The following is a 22114-nucleotide window of genomic DNA, read 5'->3' on the forward strand; positions in this document are numbered from 1 at the left end:
GGCTGAGGGACCCACAGTCAGAGGCTCTCTGGGGCCGGCGAGGAGGACACACTAGCACAGGGCCTGCTGCAGTGACTGCTCTTACTGCTATGACCTGGACCTGGCTGTGCTGAGCTGCACGGAGCTCCGGCCTCTCGTCAGTCTCAGGTGCTCAGTCCTCCTCCCTGCAAGGCTGGCCAGGCTCAGGCGGGGCTGGACCACGGGGGCTTTCTCAGCTCTGTCCCTGCTCATCCTCTGCCCTCAGCCTCAGGGGAGCCCGCTTCCTGCCCCTGCTCCTGGGACTTGTCTGTCTTCCGCTGGCTGCATCTTCTGTTGTGACACTCCAGCTGTGTAAGAGGATCTCCACCCACGGGTCTGGGAACCCTGCCAGAGGCTTTTGGAGGTGCTGGTTGACCCGGCCTCTTGAGGAAGAGGGAAAGGTGCTGGGCTGAAGGAAAGACCTGGGGGCGGAGCCCCAACCTGTTTATAGGATCCTGGCTCCTCGGAGGCTGGCAGAATCACAGCTGGTCTCATCCCATTGGGACAGTTGCTACCACCCGGCAGGGAGCGAGCATCTTGGCAAGGGCTGGGCCTGGAGTGGAGACAAAAGGATTGGCATGGAGAGCCTGTCACCTAGAGGACCACCTGGCCATCCTCAGCAGGTAACAGTGTCTGCCAAGCCCATGGGTACCAGTCAGGGCAGGGCCTGGGGCAAGGGTGAGTTCTGAGAAGCTTGACACAGCTGAAATCAAGGTGATTCTGGTTTCTGCCTCGACTGAGGCAGAGGGTAAGGGAACTTGAGATTGGAGATGGGAACGGGTGGGGTGGGTGATCTGCATCCACAGAAGCAGAGACCCAGGAAACATGAGTCTGTTCAGCAGAGCCTCCCCCTCCACCACAAGTGATCAAGCAGCAGCACCCTTAGGGACCCTTCCCTCTTCTCCCAAAGGCTCACATCTCCTGTCAGAGAACATGGTGGCTGTGTGTCACAGGAGACCCAGCAGGCCCATGGCCCACCACTGCGGGCCAGTGGACTTCCTGAAACTGGCTGGTGCCCTGGGATCACTCTGTGTGTCCCAGGAGCTCTAGGAGATGAAATCCCCATCCACTGCCAATTCTTTACCAAGGCCCAAGAGCTACGAGGATGCACCCAGGCCAAGGAGGTCTACAGACTGCCAGCCCCCAACCCTGCCATGGATTCCCATTCAGCCCAGATTTCTCATCCTTTGCCAGGGACCAAGGCCAGCAGGACTGGATCCTTAGGTCTCCCCTGGTGCCCCAGACAGTGGCCAGGAGGGGGGCTAAGTGTGCCAAGTCGCTGTCCTGAGGTCCTTTACCTCATGTGTGGGCTTTGTTGGGTTTCTGGAACCTTGGCCCTGAGACCCAGGCCGAGCTGAATCCAGACAAGCAGCTCTGGACTGGTGCTTCAGGAAAAGACTTGGGCTGGGGCAGGCCAGACACCAAGGAATCCTGGGGGATAGAGAGGAATCCCTGCATTGAAGGACAACACCTGTCCTGTTGCCCCAGCCTGAGGTCAGGAGGACCCATCCTCAAGTCAGACATCAGTGAAAATGTCCCAGTGGGGGTCTGGGAGGATCCCAAGGCTGCCAGGTGGTGTAGGGGCTGGACAGCCCTGGCTCCATCACCACCTCCTGTCAAGAGCCCTGAGCCCCAGAACTGAGTCTGCCCCACACCTGGGAAGCACCCCTCCCCCAGCCCGTATTCCCAGTTCTGAGTCCCCAAGATCAGGTCCTCAATCCCCAGCCTTCAAGTGGGTTCCTGTGGAGGGCAAGCCTCAGCAGCAGCTTCATCCAGCCTCGTTCCTGCTGGAACCAGGGCCTGGGGCCTGGCCTGGTAGCATCAGTGCAGCTGGCAGGACAGGCTGGGCATCCAGGGCTCATTCGGTGTGGTCAGAGAACATCAGTCCATCCTGACTGAGCAGAGTGCCGAGCCTGAGTCTGTGCCCAGGGCTCCCCTCCTCCTCTCACCAGCCTCCTCCACTGCCACACGACCAGTCACTGGGTGACAGCAGGAAAAAGGGTGGGTCTGCTCATTTCTCTCTTCCTGATGAAGACCGGGATCATGGTCACAGATATTGTGGACCCCTGAGATGGGCAGGGACCAGCACTGAGCCTCTCACAAAGCTTTCTGGCAAACATGGGTCCTGGGCCACTCCACAGGGAGGAGGATGGCAGAGGCTCAGAGTTCCTGCATAGGGCGCGGAGCGAGAGTGGCTGGGACCCTCCACAGGGAGGCGCTCCCATGATCCTGTGGTTTGCCGGGCTGGAGAATCCCCTCCAGAAGCATCCAGAGCAGTCATCAATTAAGGCAGTACGTCAGAGGGCAGGACCTTTCAGAAGGGAAGATGAGACCCCAATGCCCTCAGGAGAAAGGAATCACATTAGTTAATATGTTAGTTAGCTCAATGATCATATTAGTCAAAAATAAATCTGTGAAATTCTAGTGTTGCAGTGGGGAAGGAAGTTGAGTGCTTTTACAAAGAGGCAAAGTCCTGGGAAGATAGAATAGCACAGGGGTTGTGAGCTCTGGCCTTGAAGTTTGAAACTCTGTCACCTACTCTGTGACCTTGGGCAAGTTTGTCTTTCTCAGCCTCGATTCCCTCATCTGTAAAATGAGAAAAAATGGAAGTACTATCTTATGAGGTTGTGAGAGGGTAAACAAATTAGAATGTGTAATATGCTTAGTACAACATCTAGTAACATAAAAAGCATATTTAAATAGCAATAAGAACAATTACCTAAAAACTGCTTACTTTTTTGGGGAGTGTTCTTCTGAGCATTCTATAGGCATTAATTTTTAGCCTCAGAACAGCTTGTGCAGTCAATACTATTATTATTCCCACTACAGATGAGGAGATGGAGGCACAGAGAAGTTTAGTGACTTGTCCAGGGTCACAAAGCAAGTAAGTGGCAGGACCAGGATTTAAATCCAGACAACCTATCTCCAGAGTCTGCCTTTCGACCTCCAGTGAAGACCGGCCATTGTAATTATTACCACAATAATACAATGCTGTGGGTGCTCTATGTTAGCAATGATCTTTGAGGTAAAGAGAATCAGGGTTTCACCCTAGGAAAAATAACCTGCCAGGGAATTAGGAGTTTTCTGAGGTTGAGAAGCTCTCGGTGACGGAGGGAGAAATGGACAACACTCAAATTGGGGTTGGTGACTGGTTAGAAAGTGAGCAATTGGTGACACTTCCTAGTAGTCCCAAGTGGCTTTAGAGCAGCCCACAGGCTGTGAACTTGTGGAGCCAGGCCTGTCCCAAGGAGCAAGGGAGTGAGGCAGGGGTCCTCTGCCTTTCCTCCACCTTGGGGCAGGGCACTGCCACTCAGCATCCTACAGGGTCCCAGCAACCCAGTCATCACCTTCCTTAAGGCAGGTGGTAGAGGAATCGGTGTGGGAAGGAAATGAAGGCAGGCGTCTAAAAAGTCATTAAATGCCTGCCAAATACAACCTCTGGCTTGAGGCCTCTAGAGTTGAAATGTTGTTGGTGTCACAAGAGTTAATCCCTAAAAAGAGAGAAACAAGCCCACCTTGCTGGGGAGATCACGTGAGCTCTGCTGGGGGGCTGACCAGAATGACAGGGACCCTCAGCGTGGAGCCACAGCAGAGGGAAGGTGCCAGGGCAGGGCCACGAGTCATGAGTGGCTTTGCTGTGGCCCATCATCCTTTATGGTTCCTTGTGGGGAACGGAGAGTCAGGTCCCCGTGGGTGCTGAGCCAGCCCCGCAGGCAGCCCCTGCACAGAGCAAGGACCTGCTCCTTGTGAACACTGAGGCCGTCGACTACGCGCATGGCACTGGCACGGTTGTGGGAGGACGCCAAGTGGCGAACAGCTCTAGTCCCGCAGCACCACCGCCTCCCGGCCACGTGAAGGCGAGTGTCCGCCACTGCAGCACCGCTGCCTCTGGCTCGCTCTGGGTGGGGCGGAGGGGGCGGGTAGAGGAAAGGATCTGACAAGGTCATACTCACTTAGTGTGGGTCTAACCCGGTGACAGAGACCGATGAGTGGCAGAAGCCCCAGCATATGGGTGGCGTGGGGTATATCTGTGGGTTTTTTCTAGGACTGCTATTTTGCACGTTTGCAGGGGTTACCATCTCATACACCTCTGTGTGAGAGGTGTCCCTTGGGGTCCAGCCACCCTGTGGCCCTGCAGCATCCCCTCCTAGCTGGGGGCTCCCTCCACACTGTTCCTTGATAACCCTCATGCTAAAGGCCCTCCCTGCACAGGCTCTTCCCGCTGGGACCACTGTAGGTGGCCCTCTTGGGCAGGCTCCCTTTCAAGATGCTGCAAGGTCAACGACCTTCCTTGGCATCAGCCCACAGAAAAAATGCCCCTTTGTCCTGCCAGACCCATTTGAGTTACCCCAGATCACAGGGGCTTATTCAAGGTGCCCAGCAAACGCCATGCAGCTGGACCCCAGGAAGAACAGGAACCCCAGGGCCACTCTGGGTCCCAGCAGTGGGGTGTGAGGATACCCCCTAGTGCCCTGTCCCCAACAGGACTCGACCACGCCCTACCTGCCCTCTTGCTTTTCCTCCTGCCACCCACACTCTTCTCATCTTCTCTGCCCCTCCCGGCTTCTGCCCACACAGTTTCTTTACCTCATCTCTTGGGCTTGTCTGTGGCCTGACATGGCTTCGGCAGCATCTTAATTCACGGGGCCTTTCACCCACAGCACCCACTTCTCACTGTAACGGCTGATGTTCCTGCAGTCTTCTGATTCACACCACAGATAGTGCAGATGGACTGGGCCCCAGTTTAGTCCCTGTGGATGTCACAGACACTGGGCTCCTGGTGACCAGCCTCCGTTGAATCACTTGTCCACTCCCTGTCCAGAAAGGCTGCGGGTAGGGGTGGTGCTGGGCAGCAGGGTCACACGCTTCACCAAAGGCTGCCCTCCTTGGGAGCTCTGGGTATGGCCGACCCCAAACTGACCAGTGTGGTGACCACTCCTTGGCCCTCAGTTCCTTGCTTTGTCCGCTACACTGTTCAATCCTGTCCCAGAAGGGGAGAGAGTCCCACAGATTCCACCCCTGGGTGTTCTGCCATTTCCTGACTGCTGCAGTGCAGCACCATGACCCTGAGGACATGGACTAAGGTGGACTAAGGCTGTTTGGTCCCCAGAGAATGTCCCTAGAATGCCTGGCAGTGTGTTAGCATCACCAAGTATCAAGAGGGTACCGGCAGCCAGGGATGCCTGCAGCACAGCAGCTCCAGGTTTGGGTGAGGGTGAGGGTGAGGGATGGGCGGGAGGGACTCAGTAGTCTTCTGTTTCTCTCCAGGGGGAGGCCTCTGCCTGCTGGCGGCTCACTGTGAGGGTGCTGGAGGCACGGAGCCTGCCCTGGGCTGACCTGTGTGAGTCACTCTCTCCTGGGCTCCTGTGGGTGGAGAAAGATCAGGGTCCCACAGGAAGGCAAATACATGCCCCAGGTTGGGCTGGTAGAAATCTGTGGGGCCCCTGGAAGAGGGGTGTGAGGAGCTCAGTTCACCACCATTCTCTTGACTTTGACAGTGAGTGAGGCAGACCCATATGTGATCCTGCAGCTGCCAACCACACCTGGAACAAAGTTTAAGACCAAAACGGTCACCAACTCCAGTCATCCTGTGTGGAATGAGACCTTCAGTTTCCTAATCCAGAGACAGGTCAAGGTAAAGGCCAGGGTACCCCTGGCCACTCTCCTGCGGACCCTCATGGGGGTGGAACACACTTCCTCCAGGGCTTGGTCAGAGAAACTCTGGGGAGGAGGGTGTCTTTGTGCCCCAGCCTGTGCACGCTGTGTGTGAGAGAACGTGTGAATGAGTGGCACGGTCCTTGCACTGACTGGCTGTGGGACCGGCCTTCGGCAAGCTGCTAGTCCTCTAAGCCCGTCAGTGAGACGGAGGCAGTACGAGTCCCCCGCTGACTGGGTGGTTGTGGGGTTAAATGGGACAACGCACAGAAGACTGCCGGTGCGGGCACAGTGCCTGGCACACAGGGAATCGGGGGCAGAGGGAGAGAGCATTTCCTGACAGATTTTATTTTTGACAAAAACAAACATTAGGTGGTGAAAATGAGGAACTTTGCTAGATTTCCTTGTACTTTTTTGTGAGTGTAACAGTTATTTTTACTTTGAAGTACAAAATTGTGGGGCATAATAATCTTTTCCGGCCTGGACATCAAGAGTTCAACAGAAGTGAGCTGTTGTGGCCATGAGTAGATAATATGCTAAGTTGCTGTTCCTGGCCCCTAGAATGTTCTGGAGCTGAGCATCTATGATGAGGACTCAGTCACAGAGGATGATGCCTGCTTCAAGGTTCTCTTTGATGTCTCCGAAGTCCTCCCTGGCAAGCTGCTCAAGAAGACCTTCTCCCTGAGTCCCCAGGTGGGTGGGAAGTCCCCGCGGGCCCCACCTCTCCAGCTCCAGGCTGAGGAAGTTGCTCAGTTTCTCCCATCTGTTGGAATGCTGCTGGGTTGAACTCAATCACAGAAAAATGTGAACTCCTCCCAGAAATATTTGTGTTTTAATAGGAAAGGAGAAGGCTTTACAGGTACAACTTAATCACCCAATGGAGGAATTTTAGTCATCTGTAGCAGGAAGGTTTCGGGAGGTGGAGAACTTCCTCATGTACCTCAAAACACAGCTCAGTGTAAGCAAAACTTGGGGCAGTGTGGCTCTGTCACTCCTGCTCTAGATGCCCAAGGCTGCTTTGTGAAGGTCTCAGCACTCTTTCTGCTGCAGGGTGGGGGAGGGAGAGGGCAGAATTCTGGGGTCTGGGTCCTCCTCAAGAGGAAGAAATGGGTCCTGAACACCCTTGACCTCCTTTGGCTGCACGCCATGTCTCCCCCTTAGGCCTTGCCCAGAGTTTTGGGACCCAGAGGGAGAGAGACCTGTTCTCTGCGGACTTACTAGCTGTGGGCAGGTAGCCCATCTTGCCCTACACCTGTTTCCTCATCTGTAAATTGGAAATAATTGTAATTATGTGCCTCCCTTAAAGACTGCTTGAGATGATGAGATAATGCATATAAAAGAACTGTGTACACTTGAAAGATGTGTGAGGGGCTTCAAAAAGTTCATGGAAATATTAGTGTTATCTTTTAATTCTATTTTTCCATGAGCTTTTTGAAGTACCCTCATATATGTAAATGTTGATGACTTGCTCATCCTCTGATTTCAGGGAGAGGAAGAGCTGGACGTGGAGTTCCTTATGGAAAAAATGTGAGCAATATCACACAGCCCAGGGAGCATCCCGGGGCCAGGCTCTATGTAGGGAAATGGCCCTCAGTCCAGCCAAGATTCACTGTCCCTCTTCTCCCCGCCTCTGCCAGAGTTCTAGGGGGTCTTTTGGAGAAATGAGGAGAGGAAGGCCAATGTTTTCTCTTCCCTGCTCTGTCCCCTCACCTTCCATTCTGCAGAAACATCTCCCTCTCCAAACATTTTCCAGGATGTTGGAGCCCTCAGCACCCCCCAGGGAGACCCCGTATGGGCGGGAACCTCAGCTGTGAAGGGGGCAGGTCAATGCAGGAAGTGTTTGTCTTTGCAAGGCTGGACTCTGGATGGTTTGATTTTTCCAGGTCGGACTGCCCAGAAAACCTCATCACCAACAATGTCCTTGTGGTAACCAGGCTTAGGGGAGGGGCCCCAGAGCAGACACTTGGTGGGGAGGGGCAGCTGCCTGGGGTGTGGACCAGAAGGGACAAGGCAGGGGCAGGGCTTGGTGGTAAGACCACCTGTGGCCTCCCAGCCAGATGGTCATCTGGGGCTGTGGGGCTTGCAGGGGCTTGGAGCTAAAGGGGACAGGGAGAGAGGAGAGGAAGGGCTCTGCTGAGAGAAGGTTCTGGCCCGAGGCTGGATGGCAGAGGGACTGTTGGGGAAATTTTAGGTTCTTCCTGGTGGTGTTGATTCATGTGTGATGAACTCATAGTTCTTAGGGATTGACTCTGAGTTCTTCCCTGGAAGGTGGTGACGAAGACATGCAGGCCAAGCCACCTTCAGGTGGTTAATATTGAGGTCACTGAGGCTCAGAGGGAGTTGCCAGTGTGGTGTGCTTCCAATCTAGGTAGATTGGAAGAGGATCAGGGGGTCAGCTCCACCTTGGGACTGTGGAGAGTCCCAATCAGGTGTCCTAAAACAGTGAGCTCCTAAAGCTGCAGTGAACAGGAATGGCCACACGGTGGCGATCGATGCATTAGAAGCTTTCTACTCCAAGCCTGGTCCTCAGGCCAGCAGCATAGGCACTACCCACCCGGGAGTGGCTGGGCCTAGTGTCAGGTGAGATGGCACCTAGAGCACAAAATTTAAGGAGGCAGTCACTCTCAGGTCATGCATGGTCATGCACTCTCAGGTTTGATGGGCTAGTATTTCTTTTAAAAATAAACATTAAAATAAAGTCATGCCTCTGGTGCCTCTTATCTGAGGTGATGGAGACCAGCAGTGGGCTGGTACATGCTGCAGTTCTACAGAGAGGGTTAGCGGCAAGAGCAGGCAGTGGGCGTCAGCTGGCAGGCTTCACGGACAGAACGCAGAAGGCTCATGTGGCAGGCCGATAGGCGGAGACACTCTGGTCACTACAATGTTAGTGTTTCTCTGACACCCCATTCCATCATCCTGTAGACCAGTGGGTTGCATACACTATTTGGGAATTGCAGCAGAATACATCCTCCAGGTCCAGGCCACAGAGAAACAGAGAAGAAAGAACTATGTCTGAGGGCTGGGGGGCTTTCAGAGATTCCAGAAGTTTGGCAAAGCTAAGAGAGCTGGGGGTGGTGGGGGGAGACGGGGCTCTGGAGGGTTTCTTCATCCAGTACCACTCGGGAACCCACTTCTTGTTCTGTGTGTGGTGGATTTGGGAAAGTGGGGCTCAGAGGGGTGAGGTTGAGGGGACCTCAGCTTACCCTGCAGAGCCCCCTGCCCATGATGTGTCTGCCCCAGGCTCGAGAGCTGTCATGCCTGGATGTACGTCTGGACAGCACAGGGAGCATCGCCGAGGGTGCAGGTGAGAACTGCTGGCACCAGTTCTGGACTCAGCCTGGAACGTGGGGGTAGATGCGGGGTGCTGGGAAACCTGCACAGGGCAGGAGGTGAGCAGAAGACAGAGCTTACCTCTCCCTTCTCACACATGCAACACAAAGAGCAACACGTTTTCCCGGGCAGGAGGGTCCCCTAACCTGGGGGAGAGCATGTTGCAGGAGGTGGGATTCCCATGGGGGCTGTGAGGCCTGGAAAGCTGAGGAGCCCTTTTCAGCATGCTGCTTGCCAGCCTCCCTGGCCTCCACCATGTCCAGACAGCACTGCTGGCTTCTCAGGTCTGAGCTTCTGGGCTCTTGTTCCCCTCATGTCACTTGCCCTCTGTCTCCCTAGGTCAGGACAAGCTGGAGCTGGAGCTGGTGCTGAAGGGGTCATATGAGGACACACAGACATGTGCCCTGGGCACAACCACTGCCTTCCGTTTCCACTACATGGCAGCCCAAGAGACAGAGCTGAGCGGGCACCTGAGGGTGGGTCTCAGTTCAAGAACTCTCCTACCAATACCAGCCTTTGGCCAGCTCCAGCTGCTGTGGGCCCCTCCCTGGCCTTCCCCCTGCCAAGGCCAGGCCCCCTGTGGCCTTTTTAGCCTCCTGCAGATAGGTACCATACCACTGGCAGACAGGCAGAATGACCATGGGCCGGGGTGGGTGTAGGGGCTACCACACCATGTCAGTCTTTGTGTGAATCCTCAAATGGCTCCTTTAGTGATGTTCTTAGAATAAAACTTGATGTCTGTGTCCACGAGGCCCTGCAGAGCCAAGCCCCACCCACTTCTGAAGACTAATAACTATATCTGAGAGCCGGAGGGCTTTCAGAGATTCCAGAAGTTTGGCAAAGCTAGGAGAGTGGGGACAGGAGGGGAGATAGGGCTCTCCTGGCTTCTTCCTGAGCAAGAGGAAGCAGGTGGTGGCTTTGGCCCTGAAGCAGGCCCTGCCCACCTCTGCTTCCCCTCGTTCTTTTTTTTTTTTTTCCTTTTTGTCTTTTTTACTGACCAGTACAGGATCGCAACCCTCGGTGTCGCCCCCGTACCGGTGACCGGCAACGGGATCACAACCCTCGGTGTTGCGTCCGCACCGCGCTCAGCCAGTGAGCGGGAACCGGTCACCACATGGGATCCGAACCCTCGGCGGGAGCGCCGCCGCACTCCCAAGCGGCGCACTCTCCAGTGTGCCACCGGGCCGGCCCTTCCCCTCGTTCTTGATGCTCCAGCCATACTTGTCTCCTCTCGCTTTTCCAACATGCAGAGTGCTTTCCCTGTTCTCCTCTGACTCCTTCCAGGGCTGCCTCTTCCTCCTCCTCCTGCTTCTCCTCTACATCTCAGCTCAAATGGCACCTCTTCAGAGGAGCTCTCCTTGACTCCCCACTTCAGATAGACCCCACACACCCACCTTTGGTTACTCTATCGTATCACTCTGCTTATTTCCTTCACAACACTTACTAACATCGGTTTGTTATCTGGTCTTTGTAAATTCATACATGTGATTCAGTGAAAACAATGCCTTTATACTAAATAAATATTAGCTCTTATTATTTTATAATTATTAGTAATTATAATTAAAATGACTGTAAATATTGTGGTTATTTTTGTATTATCAGAGAAGGACTGTGTCTGTCTGGATTGCAGTCTAGATAGTAAGAATTTGTTGAATGAATGAATGAATATTTCTCTCCAGAGCTCCACAAGCAATGGTGGGAACTGGGACAAGCCAGCTGGACACCTCACTGTGCCCCTGAGTCCCTTGGCCATGGGAAAGGAGATGACCATCAATGTTCCTATGACAAATGTAAGTGACCTCAACTGGATGGCAAGTGCCAGTAAGAATGAAGATGGGAGAGTCCAAGGCCCCAGGGGGATACATATGTCCCCCTCAGGGTCTAGGACAATCTGAGCAGGGTCTTTGCTTTGATTTCAGGTCCCAGGAGTGAAGCTGAAGTTCAAAGCAGAGGGCTGGTAAGGGACATTCATATCTGTGAGGATAGCGAGAGGGGTTCATGGGGGAGGGGAGTGCTGTCAAAAAGGGCGGTCTTTGTGGTTGAAGCAAGGGGGTTATTTGGCAGCTCCTTGTGGCCTTAGCCAACCAGTAACTGAGCTATGCAGGTGCCCCCTGACCCTTGGATCCTCCACTGCCACAGCCCAAAGGAGCTGGCCGTGCACCTGGGCTTCGATCCATGTGCGGAGGAGCAGGCCTTCCTGAGCAGGAGGAAGCAGGTGGTGGCCGCAGCCCTGAAGCAGGCCCTGCAGCTGGATGGAGACCTGCAGGAGGATGAGGTCTGGGGCTACAGTGGGGATGTGGATGCAGATGCTCTAGACTGGCTTTAAGGGAGTACCTGATTCCTATGCCTCTCCAGACATTCCAGTCAGCAGAGAATGGAGAGTGGGTATATGGGGGCATGGGTAGGTTTTGGGGCTCTTGCTCCCTTTGGGGCTCCATCTTGGGCTGAGAGCTATCACTTCCTGGGTAGGGGCTAAGCCCAACTCTAACCCTGACTCCATCAGGCCCTGACCATAAGGTCTCTTCCCCAGAGGCAGGAAGCAGGGTGGGGCCCTGAGTAAGGCAGGAGGCAGCTCATCCCTGTCCTTGTTAAGGCAACGTGTGTCTGTTTGTGGTCCAGGTCCCTGTCGTGGGCATTGTGGCCATAGGAGGAGGTGCCCGGGCTATGACCTCGCTCTATGGCCACTTATTGGCCCTGCAGAAGCTAGGCCTCCTGGACTGTGTGACCTACTTCAGTGGCACCTCAGGATCTACATGGTGAGGGTCCTGAGAACTGGAACAGCAGAGGGGGGTGGAATGGACACGAGAGGGACCCTCTATATGGGGAAGCCAAGTGGGTGTGAGCAGTGCAGTCTGATGCGTGCCACACAGCTTTCTCAAAAAGGAGGAAACAGACATTTACAGAAGTCCTGCCATGAGCAAGGCGATGCTCCCAACTCCCAGATCCACTCCCAGATATTACTGAAGAGCTGTAAGATAGCTGATTCAGAAGGAGCTGGTTTGAGTCACCCTTAGGGCTGGGTGACTTTGAGCAACCTATCTCCTCTGATTCTCAGTTGACTCATCTCCAAAATGGGGTAACAACAGTACATAGTTTGTAGGGTTGGAGTGGGATAGCCTAAGTAAAACACTTAACATAATGCCTGACACATACCAGGATCTCCAAATTGGTAGCTTTTTTTTTCTTTCATTGTTATTACTTCATTTAATCCTCACCACACTCTCTGAGGTAGTTTCTCTTATTGTCCACATAGTATAGATGAGGAAATTGAGGTCAAGGGATGCTTTAAGACAACATTGCCTCCCTACACCCCCACCCTGCCTATGATGAGGTAGAGCATTTCACTGTTAGAGATTCATTCCTTTGAGTCTTATTGAAATGTGACTCTAAGGAGCTAAAGTGGAGGAAACCCCTCAGAGGAGTTTAAGTGACACCTGTTGACAAGCAGACTCTCAAAGGGCTTCAGGACAGGAAAATGGAGATGGGAGTAGGGTCCAGAAGTGAGCTGTCCAATATGGTAGCCACTAGCCACATGTGGTTATTGAATATCTGAAATGTGGCTAGTTCAAACTGAGATGTGTTATATAAATACACTGAATTCTGAAGACTTAGTTTGAAAAAAATGCAAATTATGTTAGTAACTTTATGTTGAATACATGTTGAAATGATAATTTTGGGATATATTAAGTCAAATATTATTTTTACTGGTTTCTTTATAGTTTTTACATGTGGTTACTAAGAAATTTAGTTTTACATATGACTCACATATTAATATGGGACAGCGCTGATCTAGAAAGAAAGCCCTGAGACACATTTTCCAGATCAGGGTAGACTTGATGCAGAAGCCCCGCGTTGGGAGAAGCTGGTAGGTGGGAGGAGGAGTTGGCGCCCCATGCTGGGCCTCAGCCTCCTACTGTCCAGGACAATGGCCCACCTGTACGGGGACCCTGAGTGGTCGCAGAGGGACCTCGAGGGACCCATCAGACACGCCCGGGAGCACCTGGCCAAGAGCAAGCTGGATACCTTCTCCCCAGAGCGCCTGGCAAGCTACCGCCGGGAGCTGGAGCTGCGGGCTGAGCAGGGCCAGCCCACGACCTTTGTGGACCTGTGGGCCCTGGTGCTGGAGTCCATGCTGCACGGCCAGGTAGGGCGCCTGCGCGTGTGGGCAGAGCGCGTGCGCACCGGCTGGGGCGGGCGCGGCCGAGCGGCTGACAGGCGCATGCGCACTTCCAAGAGACTGCGGAAGTATTGTAGTGGGCGCCCAGCAATGGGGTGCTACCTTTCTGAGTCAAGCTATTCTTCAATTAATTACCATGAAACAGAAATTTCTGGATCTCCCAAAGGCTAGGGATCAGTCAATATCAAAGTCAATTAAGCAAACAAAGCTTTTGCATTGTCTGAGCCAATAAAATGGCTGGAACCACTTCTTACACCGCAGTGAGGTGTGGCGTTCCTCATCTTTAGAGTAGTGGTAAAAGCACAGACTCTAGAGCCAGATTCCCTGGGTTCTAATCCTAGTGCCTTTTACTAGCTATGTGTCCTTAGGCAGGTTCAGCTCCCTGTGCCTCAGTTTTCTCATTTGCACAACAAGAATAGGAATAGTACTTACTTCCCAGGGTTGTTGTGAGCCTCCGTGGTATCTTGGCATAGAGTGAGCGCTAAGTGTTAGCTATTATATTTCTTTCCTGTTGTCCTAACAACATCAAGAGAACACTGACCGTACTTATTTTTTTATTACAATTCTCCTAAGAAAAGCTTAGTAAATTAACTGCTGAGTCTTGCACTAACTGATACAATTATTAAAATCAGGGATTTTACAATGTATGCTTAGTAAATTAACTGCTGAGTCTTGCACTAACTGATACAATTATTAAAATCAGGGATTTTTATTCACACTGTTGTTTTAGCGCATATAACTATCTGAACAAAATTTCAAAAGCATTTGAAACAACTAAAAGTTAAGTATCTTTAACGTGCATAACAAAAAAAGTAAACTATAAGATACATTAGTAACAGAAGGATTCTTATCTTCTTTATCTTTGGGTATCAGGAGTTTGATCAAAAATGTTACCATGTAATCTAACCAAAAATGAATTTGCCTTGAATTTTTTTCTTTCAATTTTACTCTTACTGGCAAGCACTATGCTGCTTATAAACTACCAACCATTCTTATTTGTTATTAAAAACATTTTTTAGGCAAATTTTAATGTTTATTGTTATTCATTATGAAAATCTTCACACCTAAGGAAACAAAGCATAAAGAATAATGTAATGAATATGCATGATCTCACCTACCAGCCTAAGGAATGAAATGTTACAGATACAGTTGAAGCCCTCTGTATACCTCTCCCAGTCCCATTTCCCTCCTGCCCCCAGAGGTAACATCATCCTCAAGTTAGATTTATCATCACGTGCATATCTAAAATCTGTTATGCTTTATTCTACAACATAATATATAACATACAATTACATATAATACGTATATTTTATTTTCCTTTATTATACACAGCTTTATTACACGTAATTTTAATACATATATCCTTAAGAAAAATATATCATTTGCATGAACAATTTTGCACAAGCCACCTTGTACACATGTATCACAGATTCTCTAAGCCTTCAAGATATATACCCAGCGGTTGAGTGTGGGGCCATTGTGTCCGTGTTCCTTCAGCTTTCCTAGCTATTGCCCACGGTTCTCCAAAAGAGTTGTATTAATTCACAAGCCCTCTACCCGTGTATAATAGTTCCTTTTTCTCTATGTCTGCTGCAGACTTTTAAATTTCTGTTCATCTGTGGGTGTGAACATTTATGCAGTTTTGCATTTCCTTGATTTTTAGTAAGACTGATCATATTTTAAGTATATTTATCATTTGGGCTTCTACCTTCATGGATTACTTCCTCAAATCCTTTTCCATTTTTCTATTTAATTCGTGTGGGGTTTTTTGTTTGTTTGTTTTCTCGCTTTGTAGGAATTCTTTATACATTCTGCATATTCACCCTTTACCAGTTATAATGGTTTTGATGCATTATTTTAATATAATTCAATTTATCATTTTTCTCCTTTAAGGTTTGTGCTTTTGGGAGTCTTCCTTTTTCCTCCCCCAAAGTTATAAAATACTTTCCTATATACTCTTATAAAAGTCTTAAAGATTTGTTTCTTACAAATAAGACTTTAATCCACCCAGAATTTATCTTCAGGTATGATGTGAATAGGATCCAATTTTATTCTTTTCTCATATGGATAGCAAACTTTCCCATCTCATTGCTAGCTACTTTTGTCATGTATCAGTTTTCATGTATTCATGGGACTCTTCCTGAACCCTCTATTCCATTCTAACAGGACTGGTTCTCTATCCCTATGCCAAGAGCATCCTGACTTAATTACTATAGTTTTGTAAATAAATCTTGGTATCTGTTAGGGCAAGTCTACCCCACCTGCCACCTTGGTTCTTCTTCAGAATTATCTTGGCTACTCTTGGCCCTTTGTTCTTGTAATTACATAATAGAATCAGCGAGTCAAGTTTCATGATAAATGCTGATGGGATTTTGATTGAAATGGCATTGAATTTATAAAACCAACATAATTACTTGAAATATGTTTATTTTATTAATATGTCCTATGCATTCTTTAAACCTATTGTTTAAGTTTATATTCAGTTTTGAAGGTGATGTGTTTTAGTAACTGACTTTTCTGCCTGGTGACAGCAATTTGTTATTATAGACTGGGAGAAGCTTGTTTTAAAGTTCACTTTATGAGGTGCTAGAATATGCAGTTTGATCCTAGGCTATAAAAAAGACTTTAATTACCATTTGATCCACCAGTAATGACTTAATGCGTGGTTTTAGGTGTAAGGTTTATAGTCATTTTTAAGAAGACAAACAATTAGTTTCTCATTGTTCACAATAAAATATAAATTCTTCTGGCATTACTGGATATCTATGTGTTCTTAAAAACGAGCACCTATGAGGCCAACCCCGTGGCGCACTCGGGAGACTACGGCGCTGGGAGCGCAGCGTCGCTCCCGCCGCGGGTTCGGATCCTATATAGGGATGGCCGGTGCGCTCACTGGCTGAGTGTGGTGCGGGCAACACCAAGCCAAGGGTTGCGATCCCCTTACCGGTCACGAAAAAGACAAAAAAAAAAAAAGAGCACCTACGTCGTTTTTAAAAATCTGTCCCGATATGAAAGCTTTTCAATTTATTGTTTCTTTTTGTTTGTTTGTTTTGGTTATCAAGCCTTACCCCTTAAAGATAACATTTATTGTATGCTTTTAAAAATAATGTTTTATTCAGACAACTTAAGTGTTGACTTCCAATTTCTTAAAGTCTATTATCTCTAATATATAAAGTACTAAAGGTCATTTTTAAAATGTCAGAAAATATAACTCCATTCATGAAAAAGTACAATTTCATTAATATTAAGTATTATTAGAGAAATACCATACCCTGAAACTTTACTATGAAAGACATTATTAGTCTACATACAACTATAATATTGGCTAAATTTTTATAAAAACCCACTTGTAAAATACACCAGTTATGATCAGTCCTTCTCAAACTATCTTTGAAACTTTTTTCTTTAATCTTTTGCTGGCAAGCACTGAACTGCCTAGAAACTTCTTAACATTCCCCAAGGAGAAACTCATAGTTTTTCTCCTATCTTTTCCTGAGTTAAGAAGGTCTTCCATATTTTTCTTGAAATTTGAGCAAAAGGTTTTGCACACCCTTTTGTCTACCACATAACAATGCCCAGACCACGTCAACACATCACCAGCATGGCACCAAGCTCCAACATTTCTGGTGTTTGGCAGGGTTGGGGATACCCATTTAGAAACTGGGAGGCTAGAGACCAAAGGTCCTGCCCCAGCTTACTGGTGAGCTCTTAAAGGGGATATTGGGTGATGTTTCAGTAGATGGAGTGGTGTGCTGACCCTTTTCCAAAACTTTCCCCAGAGTGGGAACTGTGCAACTTTGTAATACATATCATCATACATATTAAAAGAGCAACAAACAGATTCCTAGAATAAAAGGCCTCAAGAAGGAAAATCACAGGTATTAGTCAAACCCCTCCCTCCCCGTCAAATGTACACATTCACAGCTACAGGCCTGACTCGTAGATATCAACATCATCAGTGGCCAGGGCTCGAGACCCATTTGGGGATTTTCCTGCGGGTTCACTATAACTCAAGTCATATTGGGTACCACTGAAGAATTAGGGGAAAGATGGGGTTGGCACATGAGTGTTCTCATTGAGTGACAGAAGAGCTGCTGGGGAGGAGGAAATATACAGGGTGTGTTGGGTTCTTGCTATGGATATGGGAGGCAAACTCCTCATTGGGTCAGCTGGGCTAGAATCCTGGGACCCACATTTGGGTGGTCATTAGAACCATCTGGGGAAGTGTTTTAAAAAGGCAAATTCCAAAGTGACCTCTGATAGGCTGATTCTCAGTAAAGTCCCAGATATCTGTATATTTATCATGTTCTCTAAGTAATCTGATGATCAGGGCTGATGTGGCAGGTTGGGAGCTCCCTAGGGCTAGACATCCTTCAGCCTGGAGAGCCTAAGAAAGAGATGGCACATTCATGACATATGTACTGCCCTGGCAGAAACAGCCCAGGGCTGGCAGCATCCACCCCAGCGGTGGCAGCAGAATCCTTCCCAAGGTGGTGCTCCAGGCAGCCACCACCACTAACCTTGTTGGTGCTTGAGATGAGCATGTTGGCATCTCTGGTCTTCAGTAGAATGAGACCTTTCTGAGCCCCTAGAACTCAGGGAGGCTCCACAGAGACTCCCCCAAAAGGCTAGACACAGTCCTTGCCATTAAAGACAGAGCTTGGAGCTTTATTGAAGGGAAAATTAGGAACAGGAGGCACAAATGAACAACAGGGTACAGCCTCATACCATGCGAAGTGCTTGTCAGTTGCATTTGGGCCTATTCATCCTCACTGATTTCAGGAGTCAAAACTGAACCCCTATTAGAAATATCACCTCCTAGTAAGGAAAGAAGGGGGACAAACAGGGACAAAGAGGGACAGGCAAGGATGTCAGGAAAGCATTTGAGAGGGACTGAAACTTGAACTGCATTAGGGTGAACCTGGAAGGTGTAGCCCACCCCCTGGCATAGCTTACAATGCATACTAAAAGGGGATTGCTGGGTCCTTTCTGGAAAGCTGTGTGTGTGTGTGTCTGTCTGTCTGTCTGTGTCAGTATCTACATTCATTACACCCTTAAACTCATAAAGGTGGGGCCACAGGACACAGGGAGGGAGACTGCTGACATTGCAATTCTTGTGAACGGCCCTCCCTGGAGATATGCAGTACACATCCTGCATAGCTCTGGATGGAGACTCTGCATGTGGGGCTGGTCAGAACATGGGGATAGGTGTGAGAACTGACTCCACATACCCACCCTTGTCCCCTGCATCCCAGTGAAGGAGCTGCCTCCTCACCCCCAGCCCACACTACCACCTGCCCCTGTCCTGGTGGAGTTGCTGCCTCCAGGGCACTACCAACCTCCCTGAGATTCTCATGCCCTCTGACCCCAGGTGATGGATCAGAAGCTGTCAGGACAGAGAGCCGCACTGGATCGGGGTCAGAACCCTCTGCCCCTCTACTTGAGCCTCAATGTCAAAGAGAACAATCTGGAGACACTTGACTTCAAAGGTACAGTCCTGTCTACACCACCACACACACACACACACACACACATACAAACAAACAAACAAATCCTCTGCACACTGAGAGTCTCCAGAGAATTCAAACATCTGCTGCACAGATGGCACAACCTCTGGATGGGTGGTGATGCTGATGGGCTCAGGAGCTGGCCCAGAGCTCTCTGTTGTTGGGGTGGGGAGTATTTGAGCATGTGGATGAGGGACTGGGTGGGGCAGTGGTCAGCCCAGGAGTCTGTTTTCCTCATGTCTGCTGCGTGAGTGGCAGGCAGGATGGAGGCTGAGGCCTGCTTGGGGGCAGCATCTTTGGCCCTTGCCAGAGCTAGGGTTCCCCCAGCCCACTCTCCTCACATTCCTGCCTCTTCCTCCCCATTAGAGTGGGTCGAGTTCTCCCCCTATGAGGTCGGGTTCCTGAAGTATGGAGCCTTCATCCCTCCTGAGCTCTTCGGCTCTGAATTCTTCATGGGGCGACTGATGAGGAGGCTCCCCGAGGCCCGGATCTGCTTTCTGGAAGGTGATGGAGGTCACTCTGAAGGCCCTGGCCACTCCCAGGCCAGGCTTCTCTGCCTGGATGTGACTCCTGTAGCCCAGGTCTGGGCAGAGTCCCAGGATGAGGGGCGGGGACTGGGTGGTGGGGAAGAGCCATTGCAGGAGCCGTCCTCTCCCCTTTCCCATTTTCCACCAGCACACAAGGGTGGGGACCATTGGCTTCCGGGTGGTGGGAGGCAGGGCGCTGGGGCCTGAGAGCTGACCTCTCTTGGGGGTTTGGCCTTCAGGTATCTGGAGCAACATTTTCTCCCTGAACTTGCTGGACACCTGGTATGACCTCACCAGCTCTGGGGAGGCCTGGAAACAGCACATCAGGGACAAGATCAGGAACATAGGTAGGAAAGGGGGCACTGAGGGGAGCCTGCAATGAGGCTGCTCCCTTCAGACGCTGCTTGGGGGTGGGTTTCAGAGGGGAAGAAGGGTCAGGCATTTGCAGGCCCCTCGCTGGACCAAAGTCTGTTTTCCTGGCTGCAGAAAAGGAGCCTCCTGCTTCCTCAGGGACCTCCTCGTGGCTGGAGACCTCATGGCTGCAGCCTGGAACAGCACTGGCCCAGGCATTCAGGGGCTTCCTGACAGGCAGGCCACTCCACCAGCGCAGTTCCAACTTCCTCCAGGGCCTCCAGCTGCACCAGGACTACCGTAGCCAGAAAGACTTCTCCACCTGGGCAGGTAAAGGCCGTGACCATGTGTCCACAGGTAACAAGACTGGGCTCCTGGGGGGGGATGGGCTATAGCTGGGGACTGGCAGAGGCCTTGGGAGTCGCAGCACCCACTTCTGGTGTGTGGCCTGGAGAAGATCTCATTGGGAGGTCTTGGGGAAGTGCTGGGGTGGTTGGGGTGGCGTGCACATTCAGGGAGTGACCCAGAGGTAAGAAGGGACCTGGAGGTGAATGTCGTATGAAGGGGGAGGGTGGATGAGCTGTGGCAGGGTGGCTGTCTCTGACTGTCACTGCCTCTTTCACCAGATTGCCAGCTAGACTCCACCCCCGGCCAGCTGACCCCCCAGGAGCCCCAGCTCTGCCTGGTGGACGCTGGCTACTTCATCAACACCAGCTGTCCCTCCATGTTCCGACGGGGCCGCAGGCTGGACCTCATACTCTCCTTCGACTACTCCCTATCCTCGCCCTTTCAGGTGCCTCTGGTCACTCCATAGGAACCCAAGGCCCTCTGCCCGGCCAGGCCAAGCTCCAGAGGCGAGCAGCAGGGCCATTGAAACACTGCCCCATACCTCCCAGGTCTCCAGAGGCAAGGAGGGGTGACAGGCTCTGATACACGGGCTCCTGCCAAAGTCCTCAGTTGGGAAGGGTATTTGTGCTGGGGCCCTGGGCTCCCAGGGCTGGTGAACAGGGAGAAGCACAGCCACCTCCCACCCCGCAAAGAGGAACGGCTGTAAGAGCTGGGAGGAGAGCCTGGGCATCTCCACCTCCATCCCACCAGACCTCCCGTGGGGACTCTGTGGGGACAGGGCCCTGATGCAGATGTAGGTCCCCTACTGAGGCCCTCTAGACTCTGGGAAGTAAATAATCCAGCAATAGCAATCCAAAATGGAGGGGGAGGGTGCTTAGTCTCCCCCACCTAAAGATTTTAACCAAACAACATTGCGGACCACCAGAATCTTTAGACTCCCTCCAAGGCACCATGCAGCTTAGCTGGGCCATGAACAGGACCGAACCAGGTTGTTGTCTTGACACTGAGGGAGCCAGTTTGGGCTGGAACCATCCTAGCATTTTCCAGAGCGCTGATCTGGGCCACCCCTTCCCCACCAGGTGCTGCAGCAGACTGAGCTGTACTGCCGGACCCAGGGGCTGCCTTTCCCCCGCGTGGAGCCCAGCCCTCAGGACCTCCGCCAGCCCAGGGAGTGCTACCTCTTCTCAGACCCTACCTGCCCTGAGGCCCCTGTCCTGCTGCACTTCCCGCTGGTCAATGCCTCCTTCAAAGATTACTCAGCCCCTGGTGAGGCAGCCCCCACTAACAGCCAGGCAGCCCGGCCCCTCAGAGCCACTGCCCAGGCCCCTCCCAGCCACCCAGCAGAGGGAAGAGAGACTGCCTGGGGAAGGGCTTAAAGCTGGTCCCAGCCAGCTTCCGGACAGGTCACTGTGCCGGCCTCCTCTTTGTAGTGTCACCAGGCTCCTTTGGCCTCCCCCTTCCCCAAGTGCCCCTTGCCACCCCTGGCCTCTTCTGTTCTCCTGCCTGTGGGGTGGTTCCAGTTGGCCTCTCTGTCATCCTAACCCCAGCCCAGGCTGGGCCCCTTCTCAGGGAGCTGAGCTCTCCTCAAGGGACCCCCAAGTCTAAACCCTCATCACATTCTTTTCTATCCTCTCCTCCCACCAACTGGTCAGAATTGTATCTCCTTTTGGTGAGAACTAATTTCTGCCTTTGTGCATTATTCCCAGCTTTCTAGTTCCCACCATAATAACAAATCTTCCCGATTTGCTCTTATCATACTCAGCCCACATCTTAGAATTCTAAAGAATTTTTCTCTCTCAACAAAGATTAGTTTTTGCAAAGCAAAAGCCCCCTTGTTTTCACCATGAGCATTTGCTAACCCAGTTGACTTCCTTGTTCTGGCTGTTTCCACCTTGCCCGAAAGCAATGTAGAGAGATACTGTGGGGCTGCCTGAATAGTGGAAGTGTCAAGCTACAAGGAAATGTGGGAGTAGCAAGCTCTTCATACCTCGAAATAACACCCTACCACCCACAATTGTATTTCTGGGCAAAGGACACAGAACTGGGGGAAGAGCAAGGGCCCCTTCAGTGGGGCGCAGCCCGTCCCTGTGCCCTGCTGGGAGGCTTGGTCCCTCCTGGCTGTGTGGTCTCTGTGCCCTGCTCCTGACCCCCTTCCTCCTTGGGCAGGTGTCCAGCGCAGCCCCGCAGAGCTCCAGGCCGGC

At 51.2% G+C, this 22114-nt stretch overlaps 1 protein-coding gene across 1 annotated transcript in view; it reads left to right on the forward strand.

Moving 5' to 3' along the window:
* The first annotated feature begins 508 nt into the window (after positions 1–508).
* The window catches only part of PLA2G4D (phospholipase A2, group IVD (cytosolic)), a 22560-nt gene continuing 954 nt past the window's right edge, over positions 509–22114 (forward strand). The window contains exons 1-19 of the mRNA XM_008587740.1: positions 509–641; positions 5287–5359; positions 5517–5653; positions 6235–6366; positions 7160–7200; positions 7557–7599; positions 8914–8977; positions 9343–9479; positions 10683–10793; positions 10923–10960; positions 11143–11278; positions 11623–11759; positions 12925–13147; positions 18552–18669; positions 19054–19191; positions 19454–19561; positions 19701–19895; positions 20192–20358; positions 20993–21179. Of these exons, the coding sequence (XP_008585962.1) occupies positions 597–641; positions 5287–5359; positions 5517–5653; positions 6235–6366; positions 7160–7200; positions 7557–7599; positions 8914–8977; positions 9343–9479; positions 10683–10793; positions 10923–10960; positions 11143–11278; positions 11623–11759; positions 12925–13147; positions 18552–18669; positions 19054–19191; positions 19454–19561; positions 19701–19895; positions 20192–20358; positions 20993–21179 (2230 nt within the window). The 5' untranslated portion in view covers positions 509–596. The remainder of the gene's footprint in view (positions 642–5286; positions 5360–5516; positions 5654–6234; positions 6367–7159; positions 7201–7556; positions 7600–8913; positions 8978–9342; positions 9480–10682; positions 10794–10922; positions 10961–11142; positions 11279–11622; positions 11760–12924; positions 13148–18551; positions 18670–19053; positions 19192–19453; positions 19562–19700; positions 19896–20191; positions 20359–20992; positions 21180–22114) is intronic.

The sequence above is a fragment of the Galeopterus variegatus genome, unplaced genomic scaffold, assembly GCF_000696425.1.
Source record: "Galeopterus variegatus unplaced genomic scaffold, G_variegatus-3.0.2 Scaffold119, whole genome shotgun sequence".
NCBI classification, from domain to species: Eukaryota; Metazoa; Chordata; class Mammalia; order Dermoptera; family Cynocephalidae; genus Galeopterus; species Galeopterus variegatus.